The 24711-nt window shown below is 42.2% G+C and overlaps 3 protein-coding genes across 4 annotated transcripts; 2 read left to right on the top strand and 1 right to left on the bottom strand.

The window, feature by feature from the left end:
- Positions 1–876: 876 nt before the first annotated feature.
- Positions 877–4570, top strand: rab5b (RAB5B, member RAS oncogene family). Its single transcript, XM_041057048.1, has 6 exons — positions 877–963; positions 2006–2323; positions 2691–2842; positions 3249–3371; positions 3857–3950; positions 4138–4570. Exons 2-6 carry the CDS (start codon positions 2158–2160, stop codon positions 4251–4253), a joined length of 651 nt encoding a protein of 216 aa, XP_040912982.1. The 5' UTR covers positions 877–963; positions 2006–2157; the 3' UTR covers positions 4254–4570.
- Positions 4571–6348: 1778 nt separating this feature from the next.
- Positions 6349–11361, bottom strand: dbr1 (debranching RNA lariats 1). Of its 2 annotated transcripts, XM_041057047.1 has the most exons (10): positions 11227–11361; positions 9902–10116; positions 9690–9814; positions 9521–9601; positions 9357–9442; positions 9025–9249; positions 8805–8882; positions 8561–8706; positions 6974–7767; positions 6349–6373 (listed from the first exon to the last, which is right to left on the bottom strand). In XM_041057047.1, the coding sequence occupies exons 2-9, from the start codon at positions 10096–10098 to the stop codon at positions 6999–7001; spliced, it is 1707 nt and encodes a 568-aa protein (XP_040912981.1). In that variant the 5' UTR covers positions 10099–10116; positions 11227–11361; the 3' UTR covers positions 6349–6373; positions 6974–6998. The 2 variants fall into 2 exon arrangements, with proteins under 2 accessions (XP_040912981.1, XP_040912980.1); XM_041057046.1 differs by lacking the exon at positions 6349–6373 and having other exon boundaries at positions 6682–7767.
- Positions 11362–11819: 458 nt separating this feature from the next.
- On the top strand, positions 11820–23985 carry armc8 (armadillo repeat containing 8). The gene is made up of 22 exons (XM_041057762.1): positions 11820–12106; positions 13723–13799; positions 15762–15833; positions 16471–16613; positions 16727–16824; positions 17076–17168; positions 17267–17347; positions 17443–17518; positions 17717–17807; positions 17906–17966; positions 18086–18286; positions 19178–19273; positions 19362–19444; positions 19703–19784; positions 19960–20046; positions 20545–20637; positions 20863–21012; positions 21169–21264; positions 21552–21647; positions 21851–21923; positions 22345–22438; positions 22534–23985. The coding sequence occupies exons 1-22, from the start codon at positions 12062–12064 to the stop codon at positions 22565–22567; spliced, it is 2022 nt and encodes a 673-aa protein (XP_040913696.1). The 5' UTR covers positions 11820–12061; the 3' UTR covers positions 22568–23985.
- The last annotated feature ends 726 nt before the right edge of the window (positions 23986–24711 follow it).

The raw sequence follows: 24711 nt of genomic DNA, 5'->3' as shown, positions 1-24711 counted from the left end.
TGAGAAGAAGTGGGACTAAGCACCCAGGGGCCCTAACATAGAGAGGGCCCTCAAAAGCCTGGACTTTTTTTTAGAATCTAAAGTTTGTTTTTATCTGCAGTCTCGATTTTTAAAATCAAAGTTGTTAATTTCAGAATGTTTTAATGTTGGCGCCTGTGATCAGCTGCAGATCCATTATCACAGCGCGACTGTTCCAGACAAGCTCATAAAGTGGACCCTAACAGTCTTTCAAGCAGTCATTTCCAGCAGTTTACACTGAAATTAAAATTGCAAGAATACCACCAAGTAGCCTGTTTTATTATTCCTTATAAGTATTACAACTATAAATGTTTGTAATGCACGGTATTACTCAAGTCACAGCCTTGGAAATAGGACCAGTTTACTATAATGTTTAGATCCGTTTGTGTTTAGTGTTTTATGATGATGATGATTCATTCATAGTTGCTACTGTAAGGAAAAGTATGTTGTCTTCGGCTGAAAAATAATAATAACCTTTTGTCAACATTAGTAGGTCAAATTTTGTCAAGTCTGACACTGAAGGGCAGAACTGATGAGCTACCTGCATGGACGGCCCTGAGCACAGATACGTACAAGCAGAACTTGCCAGAGAATAATCACATTTTTACGTTTTCATCAGTAGCTAACTAATTTAGCAATACTTCTCTGTACATCCAACAGTGCACTGCAAACAGGGCCTGCTAATATAAAATTCGGCTTACTTAATAGTCAGATTTCCGTGACGGTTGGGCGGGTTTTGGCCTCTATTCTTGTCCTTCTTGTCAGATCTGGCAACACTGCCTTTGAGAATGCGGTTCTTCTTGTCTACGCGATTGACAATGCGGCACGGAGCGCGCCTGCGCCAGTTTACAGGAAGTGTGTTAACATTTTCTTCTACCAGCTGATAGCCAAATTGTCAACAGTTAAGGCTGCGATACTCGCGCTGCCGAAACGACAATATATACGGTAAATATTTGAATGTTGTCCTCTCGGTAGGGACACGTTAATCAGACGGACCGGTGGTATTAGTGTGTTCAAATGGGCGTCGAAATATGAAGCTTTGATTCAGTTTTGTCTCGTCCGACCTGAGCGGTGTCCCGTTAGCACACAACGCAAGACTAGGGCTGGTGATGTGATAACATTTATTGTGGGAGTAACCTGATGGTGGAAGGGTGCAGGCATGCCAGCTGCCCCCCGTGCAGACACTTCACAACACGACGCCGAGGTTTGACTAATGTTTCATTGGACTAATTTGGTGCAGTGGTGGTGATGTTCGGCGCTGTGGGCTGGGAGGCAGCGATCTGAGGCGCAGCATCCCCGTTAAACTCTGCCCTCACTGCTGAGAACGGAGCAGCATTTTCACACACAGTTCACTGAACACATCAGATAATCAGGGCTGGTAGATGTAAAGCAGCTCTGCTGGCCGTGCTAACCTGTGTGTAACTCGTCCTTGGTGTCTTGTCGAAGAAATCTCCACCCTTCTTTCTAAAACCCTAATCTTCAGACTTTACGGATCAGATATTCACCAATATAACCAATCAGTTAATCATTGCAGCTCCTGGTTATTATTTCTATCAGCACACCACGTCTCTTAGACTGCTTCCTGTTTGAGACTCAAATCATTGATTATTTCTTATAGGTATTTATTGGGATTTACAGAAGCCTGTTATTTACATTGTTGTCACAGCAGATTTGTGAAAAAAGTCTTGATGACAAACTATGAAAGGGAAAACTTCAGCTTTCATTTTGGGGGTAAATATTTTTGTTGTACGGCCGGATTTGGCCCCCAGACCACTATTTTCCCACCACTGATGTACAGCAATGCAGGTGAATTCTGTTTCTAGGATTCATGTCAGATCTCCACCTCTCCTGATAAAACCCTAATCTTTAGACTTTCTGGATCCACTGGGAGAGGCCTTTGTTGCCTTGAGAAGGAAAGAAAAGTGTACGTGAGGCGAGGGGCGATGTCATCTTGCACCAAAACAAAACCTTTCACTTCTTCACACAGATAAAACTCGGAGAGAAGAGAGGTCAAGACATCATCAGCCAGACACGACTGCAGTCTACAGTTTTGGAGGCAAGTGACTGACATCCCAGAAGCACCTGTCTCCACTCCAGGGAGGAGGCCCAGCCCCCCTGCCGTCTCCTACGCAGGCCGGTATGAGCTCCAGAGGGAGTGGAGGCCGCTCCAACGGCACACTACCACAGACCAAGATCTGCCAGTTCAAGCTGGTGCTGCTGGGGGACATGGCTGTGGGCAAGTCCAGCCTGGTGCTGCGTTTCGTCAAGGGACAGTTTGATGAGTTCCAGGAGACAACTATAGGAGGTGAGGTCGAGAAGAAATGTGAACATAAGAGGGCAAGAAGGCCGTTTGTTGTGTTGATTAAAAATTTAACCAGGTCAACGAAGTGGTAGCAAAAAAAAAAAAAACAGTGGTGAAAAAAGTAGCAGTTCAACAGTGTGGAGACATCATGCTACAGGTAAAAGTCCTGAATTCAAAAATTAACTTAAGTAAAAGTTCAGAATTATTAGTATCAAAACTGGAAGTACTCATTATGCAGAAGGAACAATTACTGAAGCGCAGCACCTGAGTAAATGCACTTCGCTTTCTTTCCCTCCACTGACAGATGAGTGATGGCAGGTTTGCTATGTTGTTGTGTGTTAACCTGTCATTTGTCTGTCTTTATGTCCAGCTGCATTTCTGGCCCAGTCAGTGTGTCTAGATGACACCACAGTGAAGTTTGAGATCTGGGACACTGCAGGACAAGAGCGATACCACAGCCTGGCTCCTATGTATTACCGCGGAGCTCAGGCTGCTATCGTCGTCTTCGACATCACCAAGCCGGTACGGTATAAACACATAAACTCATTACTTACTTGTTTATTTAGTTTTGTGCAATATTGACGATATTGACATTGTCCAAATAATTACTCTGGGTAATTACTGCTGCTGCCTGCAGAGGTGTTTTTCAAACATTTGTGGTTTAATTCACAAAGGTGTAATTGTCAAATAAGAAGAAATTAACTATTACACAGAAGCTAAATTACAGTAATAAACTAGTATCCTGGACAATCTGATTTTAACATTAAATATTATACTAGAAAAGTGCTGAGCTCCATGCTTACAGAGCAGTCTGTACCTTAACTGATGACTAAATTATCTGCATTATTCATGCACAGAACCCATGACCTCGGTCATTGCTGCCTGGTGTTTACACACGTGTTCTGACCTTGATTTGGTGTTTGTGCAGGAGACTTTTGAGAGAGCCAAGGCCTGGGTGAAGGAGCTGCAGAGGCAGGCCAGTCCTAACATTGTTATTGCCCTGGCTGGGAACAAGGCTGACCTGGCAGAGAAGAGACTAGTAGAGTATGAGGTAATACACTCAGATTTAATTCATATTACTTTGGTCTGCATAATTTGATTTATCATTCATTTGCACCTCTGAATATCAATTTCATGTCACATGCAAACAGTTAATTAAGAGCATTTACTCTCTATGTACATCTATGGCTAACTGTGGGAGTGGGAATCAGGCTCATGCTTGTCCAGATCTGGGATACGAAGCTTTTTTTCTCATGAGTTCCTTTCAAATCCTGGTTGAAAAGTCCTCATGAGTCATCTGCCACCTGACAATGTGTCAGAAATACAGAACACAACCCTTATCTGTGGCAGAAGCAGCACTTCACAGCTCAGAGATTTGTCTAGTGTCGTCAGAGGTCTGTGCTCAACTGAGAGCCCATTATTTATAGATAAGAAAGATTTAGGTTCTTTTCAGCTTCCATCTGTTTTTAGCGTTTGTTGTTTTTCAGATTACTGTTGATTTTATAATTGTATTTGTTTGTGTGCTGTTGGTTGCAGGAAGCCCAGACATATGCTGAAGACACTGGCCTGCTCTTTATGGAGACCTCTGCAAAGACGGCCATGAACGTAAACGAGCTCTTCCTGGCCATTGGTGAGCGTCTCTTTCATTTACATTCAAACAAAAATTAGACCTTTTATCTCAGAGGAGAATGAGAGTCAGGCTGTTGGAGTCATTGCTCCCAGCTCTGCTCGGTCCAGGATGTTTGTCAGGTCATACGTGTGTTCTCCAAATAGTTTCTAGTGAGAAATATTTGATTTTTTTTTTCTTCCTACTGCAGCAAAAAAGATGCCAAAAACAGACACCCAAAACCCCACACACGCAGCGCGACATCGGGGAGTCAATCTCCAGGACCCAGATGCCCACTCTACCCGAGCCTGCTGCGGCGGGAACTAGACCCCCACAGCTTCCACCAGTATTCCACCATCCACACAACCACAGCCCTTCAACCATCCTGTCTCCTTCAACCAACTTACAGGGGTGGGCCTGATGTGGGGAAACCCAGTCATCTACTCACCCACTTCCCCTCCATGTGTCCCCCCTGTCCAAGCAGACAGAAATTCAAAGAGTAAGAGGAAAGAAAGAAAAAGCAGAGGCAGAGGAAGTGTTTCACATCCGTGTCTCTTGACCAACAACTGAGATTCTGCATTTGGAAATTACAAGGGGTGGGGGTGGGGTATAGTGAAGACTGAGATCGAGAGGAGCAAAATAAAGAATGTGGAAGAGAGTGACATGCCTGTTGTAGTATTTAGCACTGATGGTGAAGTTTCTTTGTTTTCACTCTGCCTTGCAACATCTCCATCACAGCCCCGTTTGATTGTGTGAAAATGCTCAAACTGAGCAGCACACGCTGGCGACAGGCCGAGACAGGAAGGCAGAAAATAAAGACGCCAAGCAGTTAGGCTGCGGCTGCTTTCTTCTTCTCCCTGTCAGAGCCGGAGCGCCTGCTTGCTTTGTCTCCTCCTAGTGCTGAATCAATCAAATCCTGCTGTGAATAATGCCACATACTGAACCCCTGGAATGAGCCCGTGATTCGTAATCCCTCTCTGTCCTGCCTGACCTTCCCCACCATCAGATAAGACCCGTGGCACAGTTTGTCCAACATAAGTCGGTTTGTGCGCATTTACTGTCCAGTGTTTTGACTTATCTTGACTGCTGGTATTGATGCCCCGGTGTCTCTGAGGCACCCAGTCCACTCACTCTCCTGTTGTCCAGATGCAGACTCAAACTTAACAGAAGTTCTGATGTAATGAGACAGTTTGTCTTTACAGAACTGATGATTTCACATTGTGTTCCTCATCCATACATTTGGCCTCACAGACTTGCTTGTTTCATGAAGAACTGGTAAAAGTTCGGTTGGGTTTCAGTGGCTTGCTTCAGTGCTCAAAAGGAAAACTGCTAAGCTTCACAGACTGCAGCTCGTTATTGCTGTGTATGAACTGAAGGCTGTTAGCTGTAACTAATTACACGTCTGTAGCACAGGAAGCCTCCTTTAAACCCAAAGAAAGTACTAATGCTTCAAATACTAGAGCTTAATGTCATTTTTCAGTCATTACAGTGAGTGACAGCCCATCTATGGCTCTGTCCAGATGAAATTATTGGCATCAGATAAATAAAAATATTGGGGCCCGTTGTCCTGGACGGACTGTTAGGGACGGAACGAAAGGCAGGAAGGTAAGAAAACATGAGTTTTGTGATGAACCTGTACTTTACCCTGTAGGAGAAAATCTGCCCATCTTGTGTTTAATGTGTTCCTCATTTGTCCCTTGTTCTGAAGCTAAGTTGTTGGTGAACATGAAATCATAGTGATCTTAAATGGTTTAACGGATTCATTTAACTTAATATGATGCTCTTAAAACGGAGTTGTGTGCTTGGTTGCTGTCCAAAGCTTGGCTGAAGAAAATGAGGAAAGAATTAAAAAAAAAAAACAGAAGTGCCTATTCTCAGTTTTCTTTCTCTGTGAATAATGTTTGGGGCTTTCTTTAAGTGTGTACTTTGTAGGCAAAGTGCAGGAAAACCATTTCTGACATTGGCTTTCACCATAAATCAATAACCTGGCACCCTGTCATTAGGCTATACTGTATTGGCTCTTTGTATGGATGTAAAGAGATCTTGTTGAATACACTGTATGTTATATATTATTGTCTTAACTTTAATGAAAGTGTATGTTGACTTTAGCAGAGCACACTCTGAACCTGGAGTGGATCGTTTGAAAGACTCTAATCCATCTTATAAATCTGTTTGATTTAAATATCGGTGTTGAGGAAAATCTTTTGTTCTGCTTTATTTTTATGCCCATGCATATTAAGGCATATTGATAAAAATATGATGAACTAACTGAGGGTTTCAAACGGGACAGGACAGGAAAATGAAGTAAAACGCGTTTTTCATTAAGTATTCAAAAGCTAAAATGATTTGCTCTTGCCTTCAGGACACTAACAGCTCATCGGCACATTATATACAATAAATGACATTCACCTATTCATTCTGCAGTGATCACAAGTAGGTTCAGTGTTCTGTGGAAATGAGATGACAGGTCAACATCACCAAGACTTTTTCATCAGCATCTAGTATGTAGAGTGTTCAATAAAGCTGTGAACGGCACTTTGAGTGCAGAATGCTGATTGCTTTTCTTTCACGTGCTTCAGATGAGTGAAACATGTTTAACAGCCACACTTTTATTAGTCCCATCTGAATGTTTGTGGCTGTAACAATGGTCTGTGATGGCATTTATTCATTTAATTTATAAACGGATACTTTAAATTTTCCAGCCTCTTTAATTGTTGCTATTGTCATGAAATTACATGTACAAAAATAAAATAAACACACAACTCAAAAAACTTTTCTCTAAAATTTTCTTGGTTTGATTAAAATATATAAAAAGGTGATCAGATTTTAAGAAAGAAAAATGTTCATGGCTGTAACTGCCTTTCTGTACACGCTGAATCCACAACTCTTTTCTCATGTACAGTCTAAGGGAATTTTAATAACTCTGTGTAGCTCACGTTGGAAGTTGTATAAAAATCAGGCCATAAACACATAAATTAATGTCAAATCAATATTAACTAATGGAGAACTGTACACTCTGTGACAAATGGTGTGAAATGAGTCCTCACCTTTTGCCTTTTCTCACCCTGACTCCTAATCCTCACACTCCTCATCCTCCACTGTTGTGTAGATGAGCTGGTTCCTGCGTTTGATTCGGGGAGTTGTGCCTCTGCTGCCAGGATCCCCGGTCTCATCGCTGGCCCGTTTTAAAATCCGTGCAGCTGAGGTGTCCTCATCCCCGCCCTCGCACAGTCCTTCTCTTTCTGCTCCAGAGAGCGAGTGAACTGCTGCTGGGGTGGAGTGGGAGGGAGGTGGCAGGTTCATCAGGTGGGACAGGTGAGTGGGTGAGACATCAGATTTGGGCTCTGGAAGAACCATACGGCTGGGGGTGTGGACTTCACCTACAGGGACATCAGGGAGTTTGTCTCCCTCCACTGCTGCCTTTGACTCAGCCTCGTCCTTTCCCTCCTCTCCCTCCTCCCACTCATCCTCTATAGTGATCTCATCAGGATTAAATGAACTTGACAACCCCGAAGTGTCAGTTGGATACTCGCTGGGCTCATCCACACTTCCCACACTGTTTCCATCTTCATCATCATCCTCCTCCCCTCCAGTACTGCCCTGAAGTCTCCCCAGCTCATCCTCTCCTTGCCCAGCCTGGGCATAGATGTCTGTGAGACCTAACGTGGCACAGAGCTCAGTCGTCTGAGGGTTGGTGTTACAGCTGGGGGCGGCGTGGTGCTGGGGCTTGTTGGGGTCATAAGGTGGCACAGTCCGGCTAAAGTTGTCTGGAATGGTAAGTTCGCCGCTGAGATCCTCCACCACCTGCATCATAGCTGCTTCTGAAACTCTGAAGTCCCACCTGAGGGACACAGACAATCCACATCATAAAAGACAACATGAACCAAACCTGTAAACCCAACAGCCGTGTCATTTCATTTAAGTAAGGACTGAACTCTGTCCCTCTCCTGCTTGTTTTGTCTCAGGGCAGAAAACTGAATATGAGCAAGAGAAAAAGCTTTGAGCACAGTGTGTACCTCAGGGCTGAAGGCGCTGGACACTGCAAAATGAACACCAAAAAAAAAAAAAAAAAAAAAACTAACCCTAAAAACTTCTTATATATTGTCTAGGTGAGATGGTCAAGCCATTTTTAACACCTGTATTCGGCTGCAAACTGAGTGTGCATTTTAATCATTTAACAAACGATCCTGGATTTTGTTTTTGTTGGTTTAGCGTGCAGTCTCTATCACAACCACCTGTGGTTAGTGAACTGAAAATCTTCAGCTTTTATGTTCAAGCAGCTCCATTTTGCCAAGCCTTGATTCCAAGAGTTTGCCTGATTTATAAAAACAGGTTCAGCTGGAATTGTGACATGCGAGCGCAGGCTAGAACTTTTTCAGTGGAGCTTCAGCCACAGCTTCTTTATTGCTTGAAGCAGATTGTTGTTTTATCAGCACATTTTCACTCAAATGGAAAAAACATTTAAACTCACAGATGGGGGGTTTTACTAAGTGCTGATTTAGTCAAGCATTTTCTGTTACAGGTTGTATTTACTTGTATGCACTTTTTTCCACTTCAAAAATCAACAAAATACATAATCTGCCCAGGGTTGGCCAAACTTCTGCACACAGCTTTACGTCTGTTTTTTTGTGTACCGTTCGTGCAGGCCATTATTCTCTGGGGGGTTCCAGGGGTGAGGGGTGGTCCTCTGTAGACTGTTTGTGGCCTTCAGAATAGCAAGCCACTCTGGATCATACTCAAGACCCTCAGATGAACCCGGTCTCTCTGGAACATCCACAACCTGCAACACAAGTGAACATATCATGGCTTTGAACTATCGTTCCTACACATTAAACCTGACTTGATCTCTGTATATTTAACAATAAAATATTCTCTCACCTGTAAGAATTCCCTATAGGGCAAACATTTATCCAGAGACAGGAATTTCGTTACACGTGGGACAGCATTACCTTTAGCCTAAAGACAAGAGAATTCACTGAGTTGGTGTAATAACTTTGTATATTAGATGAATGGTAACGAAGATGACTAAATCTCTAAAATGAATCAGTGGTTAATACTGACATTAGAAGCAATACAGAATGCTGCAGAAAACTCTCACCGGATGCTGCATCACAGCTGCAAATTTCACATGAAGATGTGCAGAGAACCAGAAGCTGGGCTGGAGGTGAGCCAGGAGCTCCTCGGCGGCAGGATTTCCCAGAGAATTTGACTCCACTTCCTGACGCAGAAACTTCTTCTTTCGCAGCAACTCCTCTGTACTTCCATAGTAGTAGATTCCACGAGGCCAGTCATGGCTCATGAAAATGTCTATGGGCATCTGAATCTTAGAGGGAATAAACGATTAGGAATGAAAATGTACTTGTTTGGATAAATAAGAGAACAATCCTTTGAGATGTGTGCAAGAGATCAAGCTGAAACTGTGATATTTACCTGTTTTAATTTGAACACCTCGATATTTCGGATGTGATACACACTTCGAAGAGTATCAGGGTTGTATGGAGGGAATTCATGGTGACCTTAAAGAACACACATTCCTTGTAAAGACACTGTGTAGTGTGTATTACTTCAATCATTCAGACGGTCAAAAAACTCACCCTTTCTGTAGTCACGTGATTTGAAGATTCCAGATAAGCCACCAATTCTAATTCCTTTGTAGCGAACAACACCAGCATAACCTAAAGACATATGGTAAAGTCAAGTCTGGAAATTAACAGATAGGCACGCAGACTAAATAATCACATGTATTTATCTGCTGGTCCATACCCAGATAATAAATGTTGGGAGCCACCCAGCCTCCGTAAGGAAGCTCTTGCAGGTGGTTGGAAGCCTCATGGTTCCCTCCAATGAAGATGGTCAGGACGGGGGCCTTCTTCTCTCCAGAATAGTATCTGCAGCAGACAGTAAAATTATGGTTTTAAATGCTCTCACTGGTATCTTGCACTGTTTGAAACATAAAAAATAACAAAAGAACTGACTTGTAAAAGGTCTGCATCGTTCTGTACTTGGCTGGCACTGCCATGCACTTCATGTCTCCCTCATTTCGTACTGCTTGGAAGTCTCCACAGCAAAGCAGCAGGTCCACTTTCACCCCTTCCTTCTTCTCCAGATAGCCGATGGTCTCGTAGATCTTGTCCAGTTCCCCATGGCAACACCCTTCTACTGCAATCTTCATGCTGCACAAACAGGTAAGCTGCAGATTCCCAAAGACAAATCACATTCACAGTGAGGGTTGGTTTGTTTTCTGTGCTCCCTTCAGTCTCCACACACAGACCTGCTGTCTGTAAGTAATCTTTTGCTGATCTGTATGGGAACAAAACACTGGCAGTGCTATTCTTTTCAATGAAAATGTATGTATCAGTCATGATAGGTAGAGCTACAACAAATAATCAATTAATCCATTAGTCAACTGACAGAAAACTTCTCAGCAACTATTTATATGATTTTTAAGCAAAAACAACAAACATTTGCTGGTTTTAGCTTCTGAAATTTAAAGACTATTTGAAGACGTCACCCTGAGTCATGGTGAATTATTAATACCTGACTCATTGTTTGGTCTAGAAAATGTCAAATAAATATTGTGACAAAAAAACCCTCACAACTGCTTAAGAAAGAGCTCACACAACTAATCAATTATCAAAATACTTGCCAGTTGATTTTCTTTGAGTCAGTTAACAAACTAGTTGTTGCAGCTTTAGTCAAGTTCGTACAAGTGTAATAAACACATGGGACACTAAACACAAAAAAGCAGAGGTAGCTTAAATTACCTTTTTACTACTTTTTTTACTACAAGACTGCTACACAGGAGACTGTTATTCGGTAGCAAACCTATAAACATCACTGAACCCCGGAACGCCAAAATCAGGTTTCCTTTGTCTTATAACATTGCAAACTGAACTATCTTTGGCTTTAAGTCTGTTGTTAGGACACAACAAGCTCGTTATAATCTGTGATGGACATTTAGCCGCCGCAGTTTACAGCGAGCGGGCAGCTCTCGGTTTCTTCCCGTTGCTTTGAAAACTTGCACAACAAAGTGTTACCAGAAGATTTTATCTGACACATTGGACATCGCTACGAATCTCATATGCGTATCAACAAGGCCTTTGCAATATTAGTCTACTCCGTGCAGTTAGGTCCAGTTACAATTATCAGTAACTTAAAATTAGCAACAAAATAGTACATGCAATAGCAAGCTAGGCTAATAAAATGGACCGTAACGTTACATCATGTTGAAGAAAACAGTGAACCAACAATTCTCTCACACGCTTACAACAACAAAACAGGCTAACAACCGAGCACTTACCGTGATGAATGAAGAACTAAAGATTACGTGTGGCCGGTTTCAAAGGTCGTAAACTTACAAACTAGTTCTGAAAAACATGTTTATGTTAGAGATTCGTACAGACACGACAGAATGAATTTTCCCACCTCGCGTCCATAACCCACGGCGCATGTGCGCAGCGTCACCAACTTAAGCAAAACATTTGTGATCATTGGCAGCAGATTCGACCAAAACAATATCTAACGAAATTATAATTTACGTTAATGTGTTGTTAAGCACATGTTAAAAGTTGTATCTGTAACACACACTTTTAAATAAATAATATTTTCAGTAACGGTGTTATAAGCAAGATACAAAAGCGAGGGTCCACGATTAGTCAAGGAGACTACTGTGGAATTGGAAAAATGAAGATATGGAATCCATATCTTCATGAACTGTTATTTTCGTTGGCTTTAGTGGCAGGCTCGTCATTTATCCATGACAAAAAGATATTTGTTGTTTATCGTTTATTTTTGTGTCGGTGTACGTGGTTTGTATGGGTCAAGTTACTGTGCCGAAACTATCTGAAGGAGACGTCACTACGTCACATTTATAAACAAAATTTACCTCATTGACAAATCCACGGTCTGTCAGACAGCTCTCCAAGTTAGCGCTGTTGTTTCTTCTTGTATATCTGCTGCTAGTAATTATAGCTCAGCCCATACAGGAATATAATTACTAGTTTTTACTATAACGCTAGCGAGGAGCTGCGTGACCGAGCTGCAGTTACTTTTTAAAAGCCGCTCACAGCTGCTCTGGGGGGCGGAGTGTCTGCAGAGTGCTGCGCCGATTGGGGCGCTCGATCGGGGGAAGAGAGATGGCGTGCTTGTTGGAGGCCCCTCTCCGCATCAGTGTGCTGTCTGTGAGTGTCACTCTCATAGTTTCAGGTAGCATTGTGAGATCTATAGTATGCTCACTCCAGCAGTGAGGGGTTACTATCACTTGATCAGTCAAACTGCAAAGGTTTGGGTCTTCTGTTAGCCTGCAAGCTAAGTTAGAGGCTTTGCAACATGTAGCACTGGAGCGGTGCGCCTACGTAGCTGTTGGTGAGAGCGATTTTTATCCCGATCTTGCCCGGACGGGCGGGAACGTCCATAACATGTCAAGGGATTCATGTGGTTAACGTGCGCTCACCCCGTCGGTGTGAAACGTAAACCAAATCAAACGAACGATGTAGCTGTCAGTGTCATTCGGAATGAGTTAGCAGCTAACTGCTAAGTGACAGTGCTGTCACCACAGTTCGTATTATAATAATCCATACACGTTAAAAAAAAATACATAATGCAGAATGGAAAATAAGTTACAGGGCCGAGTTTTATTCTAACCATCTGATGTTACTTGCCCGTAATCGCTGCAGCTTTCTAATTACAATAGTAAACTTAACGTTATTCAGATTGCTAACGTTAGCTAACCACTAGCATACGGTTAAGCTAGCGTCACTCACTGGTTGCCTACCTCCAGGAGTTTTCACAGGGTAAAATTAGCTCTGTCAGCAACCGAAAGTCTAGCAAATAGTTGTTATGACATTGTAATATATTCTAGCAGGTGACAGTGGCCACCAGGTCTATCTTTGCTAAAGTTAGCAATACATTGGCAGCGAAAACGAGCTTAACCAGAATCGCAGTAGTGAAACGCCCCCACGTTAGGTCCATGCAGAGAGAAGACTGTTTTAGACCTTCTAAGATCTTATGCTAGCTTGTGTTTTACTAGGCCATTTGTACCTTTGTGAACATAAGCAGCTCCGTTGTTGTATGCACTATAATTGTCTGAAACACATACCGGCTAAATGTAATCCGTGCAACTTAAAGGTGGTTTATAAACAGATTTGTACAGGCAGGTTTGTGCAGGTACAGAACGTGCTGAGCACCTTGCCAGCACCACGTTGGCACCAGAAGCCTGTAGTATCAGCGTGCTGTCAGCCGGATGAGGTTTACTCCTCTGGGGTCATGTGGAAATTTCTGGCTAAAGCTGTAACTGATATATAAACAAAGTTTTCTGTTGTAACGTGCAGCCACCGGGTGCCACATTTAACAGCTTCCAAAGGGTCCTTGTGCCATGGATGCTTGTGTGTGTGTCAGTGTTCACGACTATGGGTCTGTCAGGGTTGGCAAGCAAATTAAAAGGCCTTTAAATTAGTTAAATTATCAAAAATCAATGATTGAAAGTTGTATTTAATTGCTGTTTTCCTAATATTTGGAGATCTTGAAATTCAAGTGAGAAATAATCCTGATTACGCAAACATATAGTCTTTCAGGCTTTAACGCTCAGCTTTTTATCTTTACTATCAAACTGACTTTAAAATGTATTTTTTTTAAAAAGGCCACTAAGTATGTTAAAATCTGTTCACTTTATTTTCTGTTTTCTGTTGTGTGTGTCTCTGTGTTTATATGTGACAAAGAAACTGAGCAGGGTACAGTTAGCATTTTTATGACAGTGAATTTTGTCAATAATATATCTGTTGTATTTTTCCTTATACAGGAAGTTACTGCCACTAGTCGCCATTATGTTGACAGACTGTTCGACCCCGACCCACAGAAAGTGCTGCAGGGAGTCATGTAAGTCCAGCAGAACTTAACTGATTTTTTTCCCCTAGTGCAGGCGGGGATAGGATATTCAGAGTTTGAACTAATTCTTTTGCAATAAATGAAACCCTGTCCTTTTGCTACTTCACCAGCCAGCCTACTGGAGTGTGGACTTTATTCATCCAGTGTGTTTCAGCACAGCCACTTGCTCTACCAGATTGTTTTTGTTTTTTTTGTTAAACGCTGATGAAGGTCCTGGACTGAAAGGTACTGGCTGAAGTAAGGCCACACTCTTCCTGCAAGTCACCAGGTGTTGCTGAAATGTTGTTTTTGATTAAATTGCTTTTGTGTGTAAAAGCACATATTTGAATATCCTACATGGAACGTATTCTGTAGAAAACATTAGGGACGGTGGTGTTCCTGCAGATGCAGGAACTCTGTGTTTACATGCTCACCCTTTCATGTGACGGTCTCTTTCAAAATGCATTTTGCCGTCCATTGTGACTTCATATCTCTCACTCTCACTCTCTGTCTTGACTGCAGTGACCTGGACTCTGACTATTACATTGTTATTTTTAACTTCTGAGGAGACTAGCTCTGGTTACGGCTTGTACTGCTCCACTAGCTGAGCACCTGACTGACTTGACTGCCTGCTACAGCTGTACTTTTCCACTAGCCTCACTCACCTGCTATTTGATATCATCTGGGGCACTTGCAGAGCAGGGGAAAGGCTGCATGGAAAAAAATGCAGCGGACACAAATGGACAGGCTCATTCTGTATCCCTACGCGAATATGTGGAACATCTGCTTGATGTAAACCTTCTCTGTTCAAATATGGAAATGTCGGTCTGGCTGACCTCTGCCTGCCTGTCGTTTTTATAACTTATTATATGACCTAGCTCTTGGCCTCTGCTGCACTGTATACTGTCCTCACACATCTCTGTACTGGTTGACTGTTTTAGCTAAGCTTATATTGCCCAGGGACACCACAGGGTAAAATACATCTTAATGAAACATAGTGAGCTGTACTTAAAGATAAAATATATTCTAACTTTTGGGATAAAAGTTCCCTTTTTCAGCCTGCTGGAGTAGTACTAACAGTAACTTTAGATCATGGCCTATGATGATGTACACTGTTATTCTTCACAATTAACAGTAACTCACTGAGCACACTTGTACACCCGCTCATTCATGCAGTTATTCAGTGAGCAAAACATGTGGCAGCAGTGAAGTGCATAAAATCAATGCAGATACTGTGCAGGAGCTGCAGTTCATGTTCACATCAAATGTCAGAATGGGGGAAAAATGTGATCTGGGCGACCGTGAGCGTGGCATGATTATTGGTGCCAGACAGGCTGGTTTGAATATTTCTGAAACTGCTGATCTCCTGGGATTTTCACACACAACAGTCTCTGGAGTTCAACTCAGAATGGAGCCAGAAACAAAAAACATCCAGTGAGTAACAGTTCTGAGGGGGAACTATAAGGTGAACTTCGGTGGCCTTCCCAGTCACCACTTTTGAATCAGATCACCTTTGGGATGTGGTAAAACGGGAGATTGGCAGCTTGAATGTGCAGCTGACAAATCTGAAGAGATGATGCGATGAATCATGTCAACATGGAGCTGAATCTCAGACGAAGGTTTCCAAAGTCTATGAGAGCAAATGGAGGAATGACCCAGTATTAGTATGGTGTTCCTAATAAAGTGCTCAATGAATGTACATGTAGGTACATTAGAACAAGATGCGAAGTTAGGGAACACAAACACCAGATTGTTGCTCAATAGATCATACTGTACCCTGTATAAATCAGTTTGTACCTTACTGATATACTGTTACACTGTAATTTGGAAAGAATTAGGCTGTATGTTTCAGGCCGTGATTTAAGTCATTACCACATCAACTCTCAAACTTTTGTTATGCTAGCAAAGTACATTTGTCACAGTCGCTTCAAATACATTACCAAGAAGGGACCTCTCATCTGTCTGACTTCACAGTGACATGAAGAATGCTGTCATAGGAAACAACAAGCAGAAGGCCAATCTGATTGTCCTCGGAGCTGTGCCGAGGTGAGTCTCTGCACACGTCTCTGCCTCTGACCACTTCGTCTCTCTTTCTACTCTCCACTTTACGACTTTTATAATTTTTATTCCAGTGCACTCACGAGAGAGACGTGACAGTGTTGGTACACAAGATGCTTATGTGAAGTCAACAAGACTTAAATTCAGTCCATACTATTCTGTTGCTCCACCTGTTTTCTCACTATTCTCAGTCTCCAACAGGTTGTCCTGGATTACACACTGCTTCGGAAATCATTGCTCTCCCAACCCCAAGCTTCTCAAATCTCAACAACAGAGCCCATCACTCACATGGCACTCATCATAGCACATGACCCAGGACACCCCCCTTAAGCCATTTCTTACTCTGTATCCATCCGGTCCCAGATACCTGAGAGGGACAAGGCACATTTTAGTAGTTTTGTCTTATTCTATAGCTCATTAATCACAATAACACGCAGTGGATTCTGCACAAATGTATCTGTGTTGTATGTCCATCCATCCATAGCAACACAAAGCTGTAGGTTAAAAGACAGAATGAAAATACAGCAAAACTGTCAAAGCCCCAGAGTTTAACTTGCGATCATCAACTTCCCTTCACTTTACAGGTGAACTTGCTTTAGTGTGTGTGTTTCTTCATTGGTTCCAGGTTACTATACCTGCTCCAGCAGAGCTCGTCCAGCCTGGAGCTGCGGACAGAGTGTGCCGTGGTGCTGGGCAGCCTCGCCATGGGCACTGAGAACAACATCAAGTCCCTGGTGGACTGTCACATCATCCCTGCCCTTCTTCAAGGTTGGGGCACACGCACCTTCTCACGCATGCAGATACTTGCTGCAGAGGACAACAGCCGTGGTGACTTGCTTGGAGACACAGATCTAAACAACACTTTTGTTTTGTGCTCACAGGTCTCTTGTGTCCGGATCTGAACTTCATTGAAGCTTGTCTTCGATGCCTCAGAACGGTTTTCATCAGTCCAGTCACCCCTGTGCAGCTGCTCTATACTGTAGGTGGTCTGGAACATGTTTGTGACTTGCAATTTTCAATTATCCGGAACAGAAATAAACTTCAAACTTTCTACTTAATCACTCAACGAGTTTGAACTGCACGTTCATGTAACAAGAGCTGTATAACTCATCTCCTTCAACCTTAGGCCACTAACTTATCAATCACCCCCTCACTTCAGATAGCATTATAGCATTACAACAAGGACAAGGTCAATTCTAACTTCTTTGTGTATGTTTTCTGTTTTTTAAGGACCCCACTGTGATTCCTCATCTAATGTCTCTACTGAGCCGCTCACAGAGAACCCAGGAGTACATCACACAGATCTTCTCCCACTGTTGTAAGGTATTTGTTGGTATTTGGTCACACACAAACACAGTGGAGTCCAGCACACTTGTAGCCAGAGCACAATTCATTGTTGACTGGATGTTCATTGTTTGCAGACCCCAGAGCACCAGACAGTTCTTTTCAACCACGGTGCCATCCAGAACATTGCCCCTCTGCTTATCTCACCCTCTTATAAGGTATATGGCTGTCCCTCACAACGTGTATTACCCAGTTAGATGGCACAGCTTTTCACATATATCATTGTCTTCTTACAAACTCAATGTCTCTCCAGGTCCGGATGCAGGCATTAAAATGTTTCTCAGTCCTGGCCTATGAGAACACTCAGGTCTCCATGACACTGGTGAATGGTGAGAAGATCTCTTCTCTTCTCTTCTCTTCTCTTCTCTTCTCTTCTCTTCTCTTCTCTTCTCTCCTCTTCTCCTCTTCTCTTCTCTTCTTCTCTTCTCCTCTTCTCTTCTCTTCTTCTCTTCTCCTCTTCTCTTCTCCTCTTCTCTTCTCTTCATGTGACTGTCACTTATCAGTCCATTTTACATTTTTGTTGGCAGTGCTGGTGGATGGGGAGCTGCTCTCTCAGGTATTTGTCAGAATGATGCAAAGGGATCAACCCATTGAAATGCAGCTAACAGCAGCCAAATGGTGAGTGACGTAAACCCATACTAATACTTATTCATTAATAATAAATGACTATATTTCTTGTATGCTTTGTAATGCAACTACTTGTCCTTCTGTCTCAGTTTAACGTACATGTGTCGAGCGGGTGCCATTAGGACCGACGACAGCTGCATAGTCCTAAAGGTCAGGCTTTTGTGAGACCTCTGAACCTCCTTTTAACATCATTATTAATTATTATCATGACATTATATCAGAGACACTTATTTATGTTCTGCACATATGACTTTCTGTTTTACATCCAGACCCTGCCGTGCCTGGTGCGGATGTGCAGCAAAGAGCATTTACTTGAGGAGAGGGTGGAGGGTGCAGAGACACTGGCCTACCTGATGGAGCCCGACGTGGAGCTGCAGAGGATCGCTAGCACCACCGACCACCTGGTGGCCATGCTGGCTGACTACTTTAAATACCCCAGTTCTGTGTCCGCCATCACTGATATCAAGAGGGTGGGTCAGTGGGCCTGGGAGGGCCCTTTTCTTGTGTCCGCAGCCACGCCAGAGGCACTATGAGGCTGTGCTTTGGGCTAAAGGCTAATATCGGCATGCTAGCACACTCACAATGACAGTGCTAACATACTGATGTTTAGCGGGTACAGTGTTTACCACCTTGGCTTGGTATGTTAGCATGCTAACATTTGCTAACTAGCAGTAAACACAAACTACAGCTGAATCTGATGGGAACCTCATTAGTTTTGTAGGTATTTGGTCTTAAAGTTCTTAACGAATTACAATCTAAAATAAGGCAGACTCACATTTTGAGGCTGACTGGATAAACTGTACACCTAGCTATCCATACACCATTTGTTAATAATTACATTGAAATCAATATAAATAATTAAATTAGAATTGAATACATTTAAATATGCTACTATGCTAAGCTAGGCTAGATACAGTTTAGCAAGCCTTTTTTTAGTTCTCCATGACTGGATTTAGCTGCTTATGTTTGTTAAACAACAAACTAAATAACCTACATGGTTGTTCATCAAAATAAATATATTTCAATTTCAGGAAGCAGCTAAGGGGAAACAGTGAGTAAATTCAGCTTTAGCAAAGACTAGCCATCTCACCATCTAGCTTTAACTGGATTTGGCTCTACTGCTTGGTGTAGATTTTAGCTGTGTTTGCAGAATTGCTGCTTATGTTTCCCAGCAGTTAATAAGTGATGAGAATAATGATTAATGCACTGAATGTATCAAAATGTATTATTAGAAATGAATAACTGAGCTTACTTTAAAAATTGTATCAACCCTTTTTTTTTTTTTTTTTTTAAACAAAAAGATCTGTCACCTGTTGATCTTATGCACCAGTTCACTTTCTGTCCACTCTTTTCATTTGCAGCTGGACCATGACCTGAAACATGCACATGAACTGAGACAAGCTGCTTTCAAACTTTATGCGTCACTAGGCTCTAACGATGAAGACATCCGTAAAAAGGTGACTTTTCCTGGGATTTATTTTTGTTTGTGTATATAATGCTGTGCATACATGTTTATTTACTTACCCACCTCTTTTTTTTCTTCAGATCACTGAGACAGAGAACATGATGGACAGAATAGTCAGTGGCCTGTCAGAATCCAGCATTAAAGTCCGATTGGCAGCTGTCAGGTACATTGTGAAGCGAGTCTCTTCCCACCCTGAGGATGACACACTGAAACTGACGTGACCTTTAGTCCCTGCACCAAGAATTTAACAAACATTTCTTTGCAATTTGTAATGACAGCTCTTAAAGTTGATTTGAATTTTAAGATAATGTCAAATCTGGACAAATGGTTGAATTTCTACTAAATGACCTGCAACTGTCATTAAGCTTTGTCCTGTGTGTGTCGGTTCTTACCTGTGTATTTTTTTTTCTTTTTTGTCCAGGTGTCTTCACAGTCTCTCACGATCGGTGCAGCAGCTGAGGACCAGCTTCCACGACCACGCAGTGTGGAAACCCCTCATGAAGGTGAGGGGAGTTTGAAGATAATTCGAGATGTACATCTTTGTAGGGAAACAAATTGCTTTTGGATACTTGTCACATTACTCGACAAGCATCAACTCTCAATCTGGATGTGGCCGCGTGTGTGAATGTGAAAATAAATAAATATTCATTAATATTGGTGTGTGTCTCTGTTATGTAGCTGCTGCAGAACGCCCCAGATGAAGTCCTGGTCATGGCCTCCTCTACACTATGCAATCTACTTCTGGAGTTCTCGCCCAGCAAAGAGGTACACACTCACACACATACTCACACACTTGCATATCGGAAGATTAGGGTGCATTTCTTTACAGTGGCAGTAAACATTGTTTTTATAATAACAGTTCATCAAATGACAGTGTGAAAAAGTGAAACGATTAACTTACTGAGAATAATCACTTGATTCTGCAGCTCAGCAGCAAACAGCAGGCAGACACAGTCAGAGAGCAGCTGGTGAACACAGTGGAGCATTTAGCAGCTCAAGAGGCTGATATTTCCCTCAGGAGCTGGTAGAAAACAAAAACAGAGCTAAAGACAGAGTAAATATTGAACTTAGATTCATCAGGTGAGCAGAGTCATAAATTCAAGTGAATGATTGTGTTGCTCTGTAACTGATGGGTTGCTAACAAGTTCACCATATGAACTTAAAAGATGATGACCTGTTCATAACTAGTTTCTACTGCCCTCAGGTGGCCAGAAAAAATCAGCAGGTTTAATATTGAGACGAGTTGTTTCTGTTTATCTGCAGCCCATCCTGGAGTCAGGGGTGATTGAATTACTATGCAGTCTGACCCAGAGCGACAGTCCTGCACTGAGGGTCAATGGGATCTGGGCCCTGATGGTAAGAACAGGATTTTAAGTCTTATCTCGACTGCTTTATATGACCACCAACATACTGGAATGATCATTGAATTTGTGACCTGCACTGGAAAATACTCCCTGTGCATGCTGCCATGTTTAAAGTAGTACAGATAAAATTGTGTTTTTGATGATAGTTGTTTTAAACAGATCAATGAATTCATTTTTACACGCTAATTATTTCAACACAAAACATCTGTGTGTTAAGAACATGGCGTTCCAGGCAGATCAGAAGGTGAAGGTGGAGATAGTTCGGTGTTTGGGTACAGAACAGTTGTTCCGTCTGCTATCAGACCCCGACACCAACGTGCTGATGAAGACCCTCGGTTTGCTGCGCAATCTGCTTTCAACACGCCCGGTGAGACACACATATAAGCATGATAAGAGACTTAAAGCAAATAAAAGCCTTTTTTTTCTCCCTGTTTCTTTACATAAATTCTCCAGAAATCAAAGATGCAGCATGCGTACTGAGTCTCTCCTGCTTTCTCTCCACTCTTGACTGTAATGTCGTCAGCACATTGACCAGATCATGAGTTCTCATGGGAAGCAGATCATGCAGGCGGTGACCCTCATCCTGGAAGCAGAGCACAGTATAGAGGTCAAAGAACAGGTGAGCTCTCCTTCTGCTTCATGCTTACAAATGGTTTTCACACAGAATTCAACCAGCAGCTGCATAAAAAACCCCTGCACTGCAGACTAGTTTGGAGACATGATTGCTGTCTGACCACCTGGGGTCAGTCTTCAGCCACTTCGGTACGTCCTGTGGTGTTATGGTACCTGTAGAACGGGACGCACATCAGAGAGAATCAGTTGGCAATTTTTTTTTTGTTCTGAATCACAACGAACAAAATGTTAAAATAATGGCGCTTACGTAACACAAGTTCTCTTATCTGTCAGACGCTGTGCATCCTAGCCAACATCGCTGATGGCAACACAGCCAAGGAACTCATCATGACCAATGACGACATGCTCCAGAAAATCAAATACTACATGGTATTGTGTATAATTCTCTGTTTGGACTCTGATTCTCTGTTTAGCAGATCCAGAGTTTGTTATTGTTGCAGTAGTATGTTGTACGTACTGAAGACTATCGGTTGTTTTTTTTTAGAAGTTAGACATTTTGAGGCTATGTGACCTGTGTTTTTGTCCTGTTTCTCCTCCCTGGTAATTTTTCTGGCATCTGCTTGTTGCCACAGGGGCATTCGAATGTGAAACTGCAGCTCGCTGCCACCTTCTGCATCTCAAACCTTATCTGGAATGAGGAGGAAGGTAAGGAAGACACTATGCAAGTGAAAGGAGGAATAAAAGAAGGGGGCCGGGGTCAGAGAGAGGAGTAAGAGGGATGTGAGGAGAGGTGAAGGTTTGTTATTTATGCTGAAATGTGGTAGGTCTGGAGACATATTCACATTACAGTGAATGTGTCTCCAGATACAAATATAACGGGTCATATTTTAGTACAAAGCCTTGTTCTGATCTGCTCCCAGCTTGTCCCTTTCAAAGTTATTGCATTATTCTGTTAATACAAACTCAACAAACAGTAAACATTTAAAAAAATCACAAAGCCATTTATGTCCCTCTTGGAGCTCTGCAGATCTGACCTTGTTCATTTCAGTTAGCACATTAGCTGAAATGGGATTGTAGATGTTGGAATGAGTTAATTTTCCTCTCTGCTTTTTTCATGTATAACCAGGTTCTCAGGAGCGTCAGGACAAACTGAGGGAGATGGGCTTCGTGGACATCCTGCACAAACTGACTCAGGCCTCTGACCCCAACCTCAGCGACAGGTGGGACAGAATAGCTAATCAGAAAACACAGAACGGTCTCATTCGACGCTTATTAAGTTTCTGAGCAGGGTGGACTGACTGTGTGTGTCTCTCAGGGCGAAGACGGCGATGCAGCAGTACCTAGCATGACTACACAGGGGAGAGATCCTCTACTGCCAGCCTAACTAACAATCGTCGGGAGGGGACACCTGCCAGTGGTTCTTCTGTTTCTTGTTTTGTTTAATCTTGAGGCTTGTTTTGTTGCACAAAGACACCTTTTCTAGACCTGTGGCTGGCCTCCCTTCACCCTCCCACCCACCACCAGGTGCCACCACCTCAAAAGTTTTGCTCACTCCAAACCTCATCTTGGAGACTCTGTGACCGTGGTTGTTGGGAAATCAGTGGTTTGGAGGGTTTCACTTGTTTTTTTTTTTTTTTTTTTCTTCCTTCAAGGACGAAGTGAATTTTTTCCTTTTGGGACTTTGTGATTTAAGATTTGTGATTTTTTTTTTTCCCCATCTTTCTTTGGAGTGCAGCAGCCAGATACCAGCGCCGCCTTGGTGCTTTTGGACTCCTGATGTTGGAGATTCAGGTCTCAGAGAACCAAACTACGAGGTTTGACATAAGAGCACGGCTGTTGGACAACAAAGCTTCCCAGTTTTATTTTTTTAATTTTTAACTAATGATATTACTATTAATATTAAGGCATCGCAAGTAAGGACACATTTGGAAAAACACAGACTGCCTATTTTGAAATTTTGGGTGTTTTCTTTTTTTGTGGATACATACCTCGTAAATATATAAATATATATATAAATATAAACATAAATATATATTTTTGGATTTTTATTTTTCCTGACCCTGTTGTCATTCATCCTCTCTGACCCTCGCTGATTCTCAGCACAGTACAGTGAATCCTCTGCAGTCTGATTGAAGTATGCATCTGACTTGGAACGTGGTCTGCAGCGGTGAATCAGGAAAAGAAAAGTAACTTCCCTGATTTTTTTTTCTTCACCATCGTGGTTCTGTGTGCACTGGAGCCTGTCACTTTTGTCAAACGTCCTTATAATCCCAATGGGAAATGTAGTTCCACAGTTTCTAGAGCTTATTCTGACCTGCCCAGTTACTAATTAACAGGCATGAGTGCACAAAACTCCAGAGATTAGAGGATGCACGTATCCTCACACCTCTTCTGAATAAGACTTAATGTCTGTTGCTGTTTCTGCATTCTCTGCAGCCCCCCTTTTATGTGAGTTTGTCATAAGGGATGAATTAAATTCCCAAGCTCCCGGGTTTCTTTCCTCTGTTGTGTTTTGAAAAGTGAATGAGGACAAAGTAGATGCAAGGAATAAAGGAAGAACAATTTGAGACTCACCCCCCGGAGGGTAGAAGCACTAAGTGCATCCACAGCAGCAGAATCAAGTGCGACGTTGTTTCATCCCTCTGTTGTATAATTTCTTCTGCCATCAGATTATTTCTAGAGTGTTGTTCCCTGACATTTCAAACCTTACTGAAGCTCTGATAGAATGAATGTTACCATTGAAAATATATGCAGACCTGAAGAAGGATTTCATCTGTGTTGCGTCTTATTTACTTGTAGTTTAAAAAGCAGCTGAGTTACAGTTTCAAAGCAGAGGACTGTGTTTAGTCCTGTACTTTAGCCTCTGCAGTCACTTTATTTGTTCTCTAATCCATAACCCTGTGTGAAGAAATCACAAATATACACTGAAAGTGTTTGAAAGAGGTGCTGATTGTTGAACTGCACCGATTTATACAAGTGTTTGTTACTTACCCTCAGTGATGTAAATGGGGTGGACAAAATAATAGTAACTTTACAACCTTCATGAGGGGAGGATTTACTGCAGGACTGCTGTATCAACCTGCATTAGTGTTAGCTTGTTGTACCTAATAAAATGGCAACAGAGTGTACACAAAAGCAATCCACTTCCCATTTAGTTTGTATCACAGCTAATGTTGCATAGTCTGAGTTTGTGCCTCTCATGTATCATGGATTTCCAGTCACAGAGGAAAGTGTCTGTTTCTCTTAACGCTAAATATCCAGCGATATTTGAAAAACCCAGCCTGTGTCCAGCAACTCTACAAAAAAACTCCTCTAACAATCTGGATTAAAAACTATTTTATTTGCCGCATTTGACATTTTTCCACAAAAAGCTTAAAACAAGAAATTTTTTATTGATTAATTAATCAGCTAATTATTGCAGCTCTGCAGGAAGTGCAGTCAAAACTTGAGAAATGGGTCAATCTTTTTTTGTTTTGCAGCAAATGTTTTATTT

The sequence above is a fragment of the Toxotes jaculatrix genome, chromosome 15 (assembly GCF_017976425.1).
Source record: "Toxotes jaculatrix isolate fToxJac2 chromosome 15, fToxJac2.pri, whole genome shotgun sequence".
NCBI lineage: Eukaryota > Metazoa > Chordata > Actinopteri > Toxotidae > Toxotes > Toxotes jaculatrix.
This window is presented reverse-complemented; position numbering and strand designations above follow the sequence as displayed.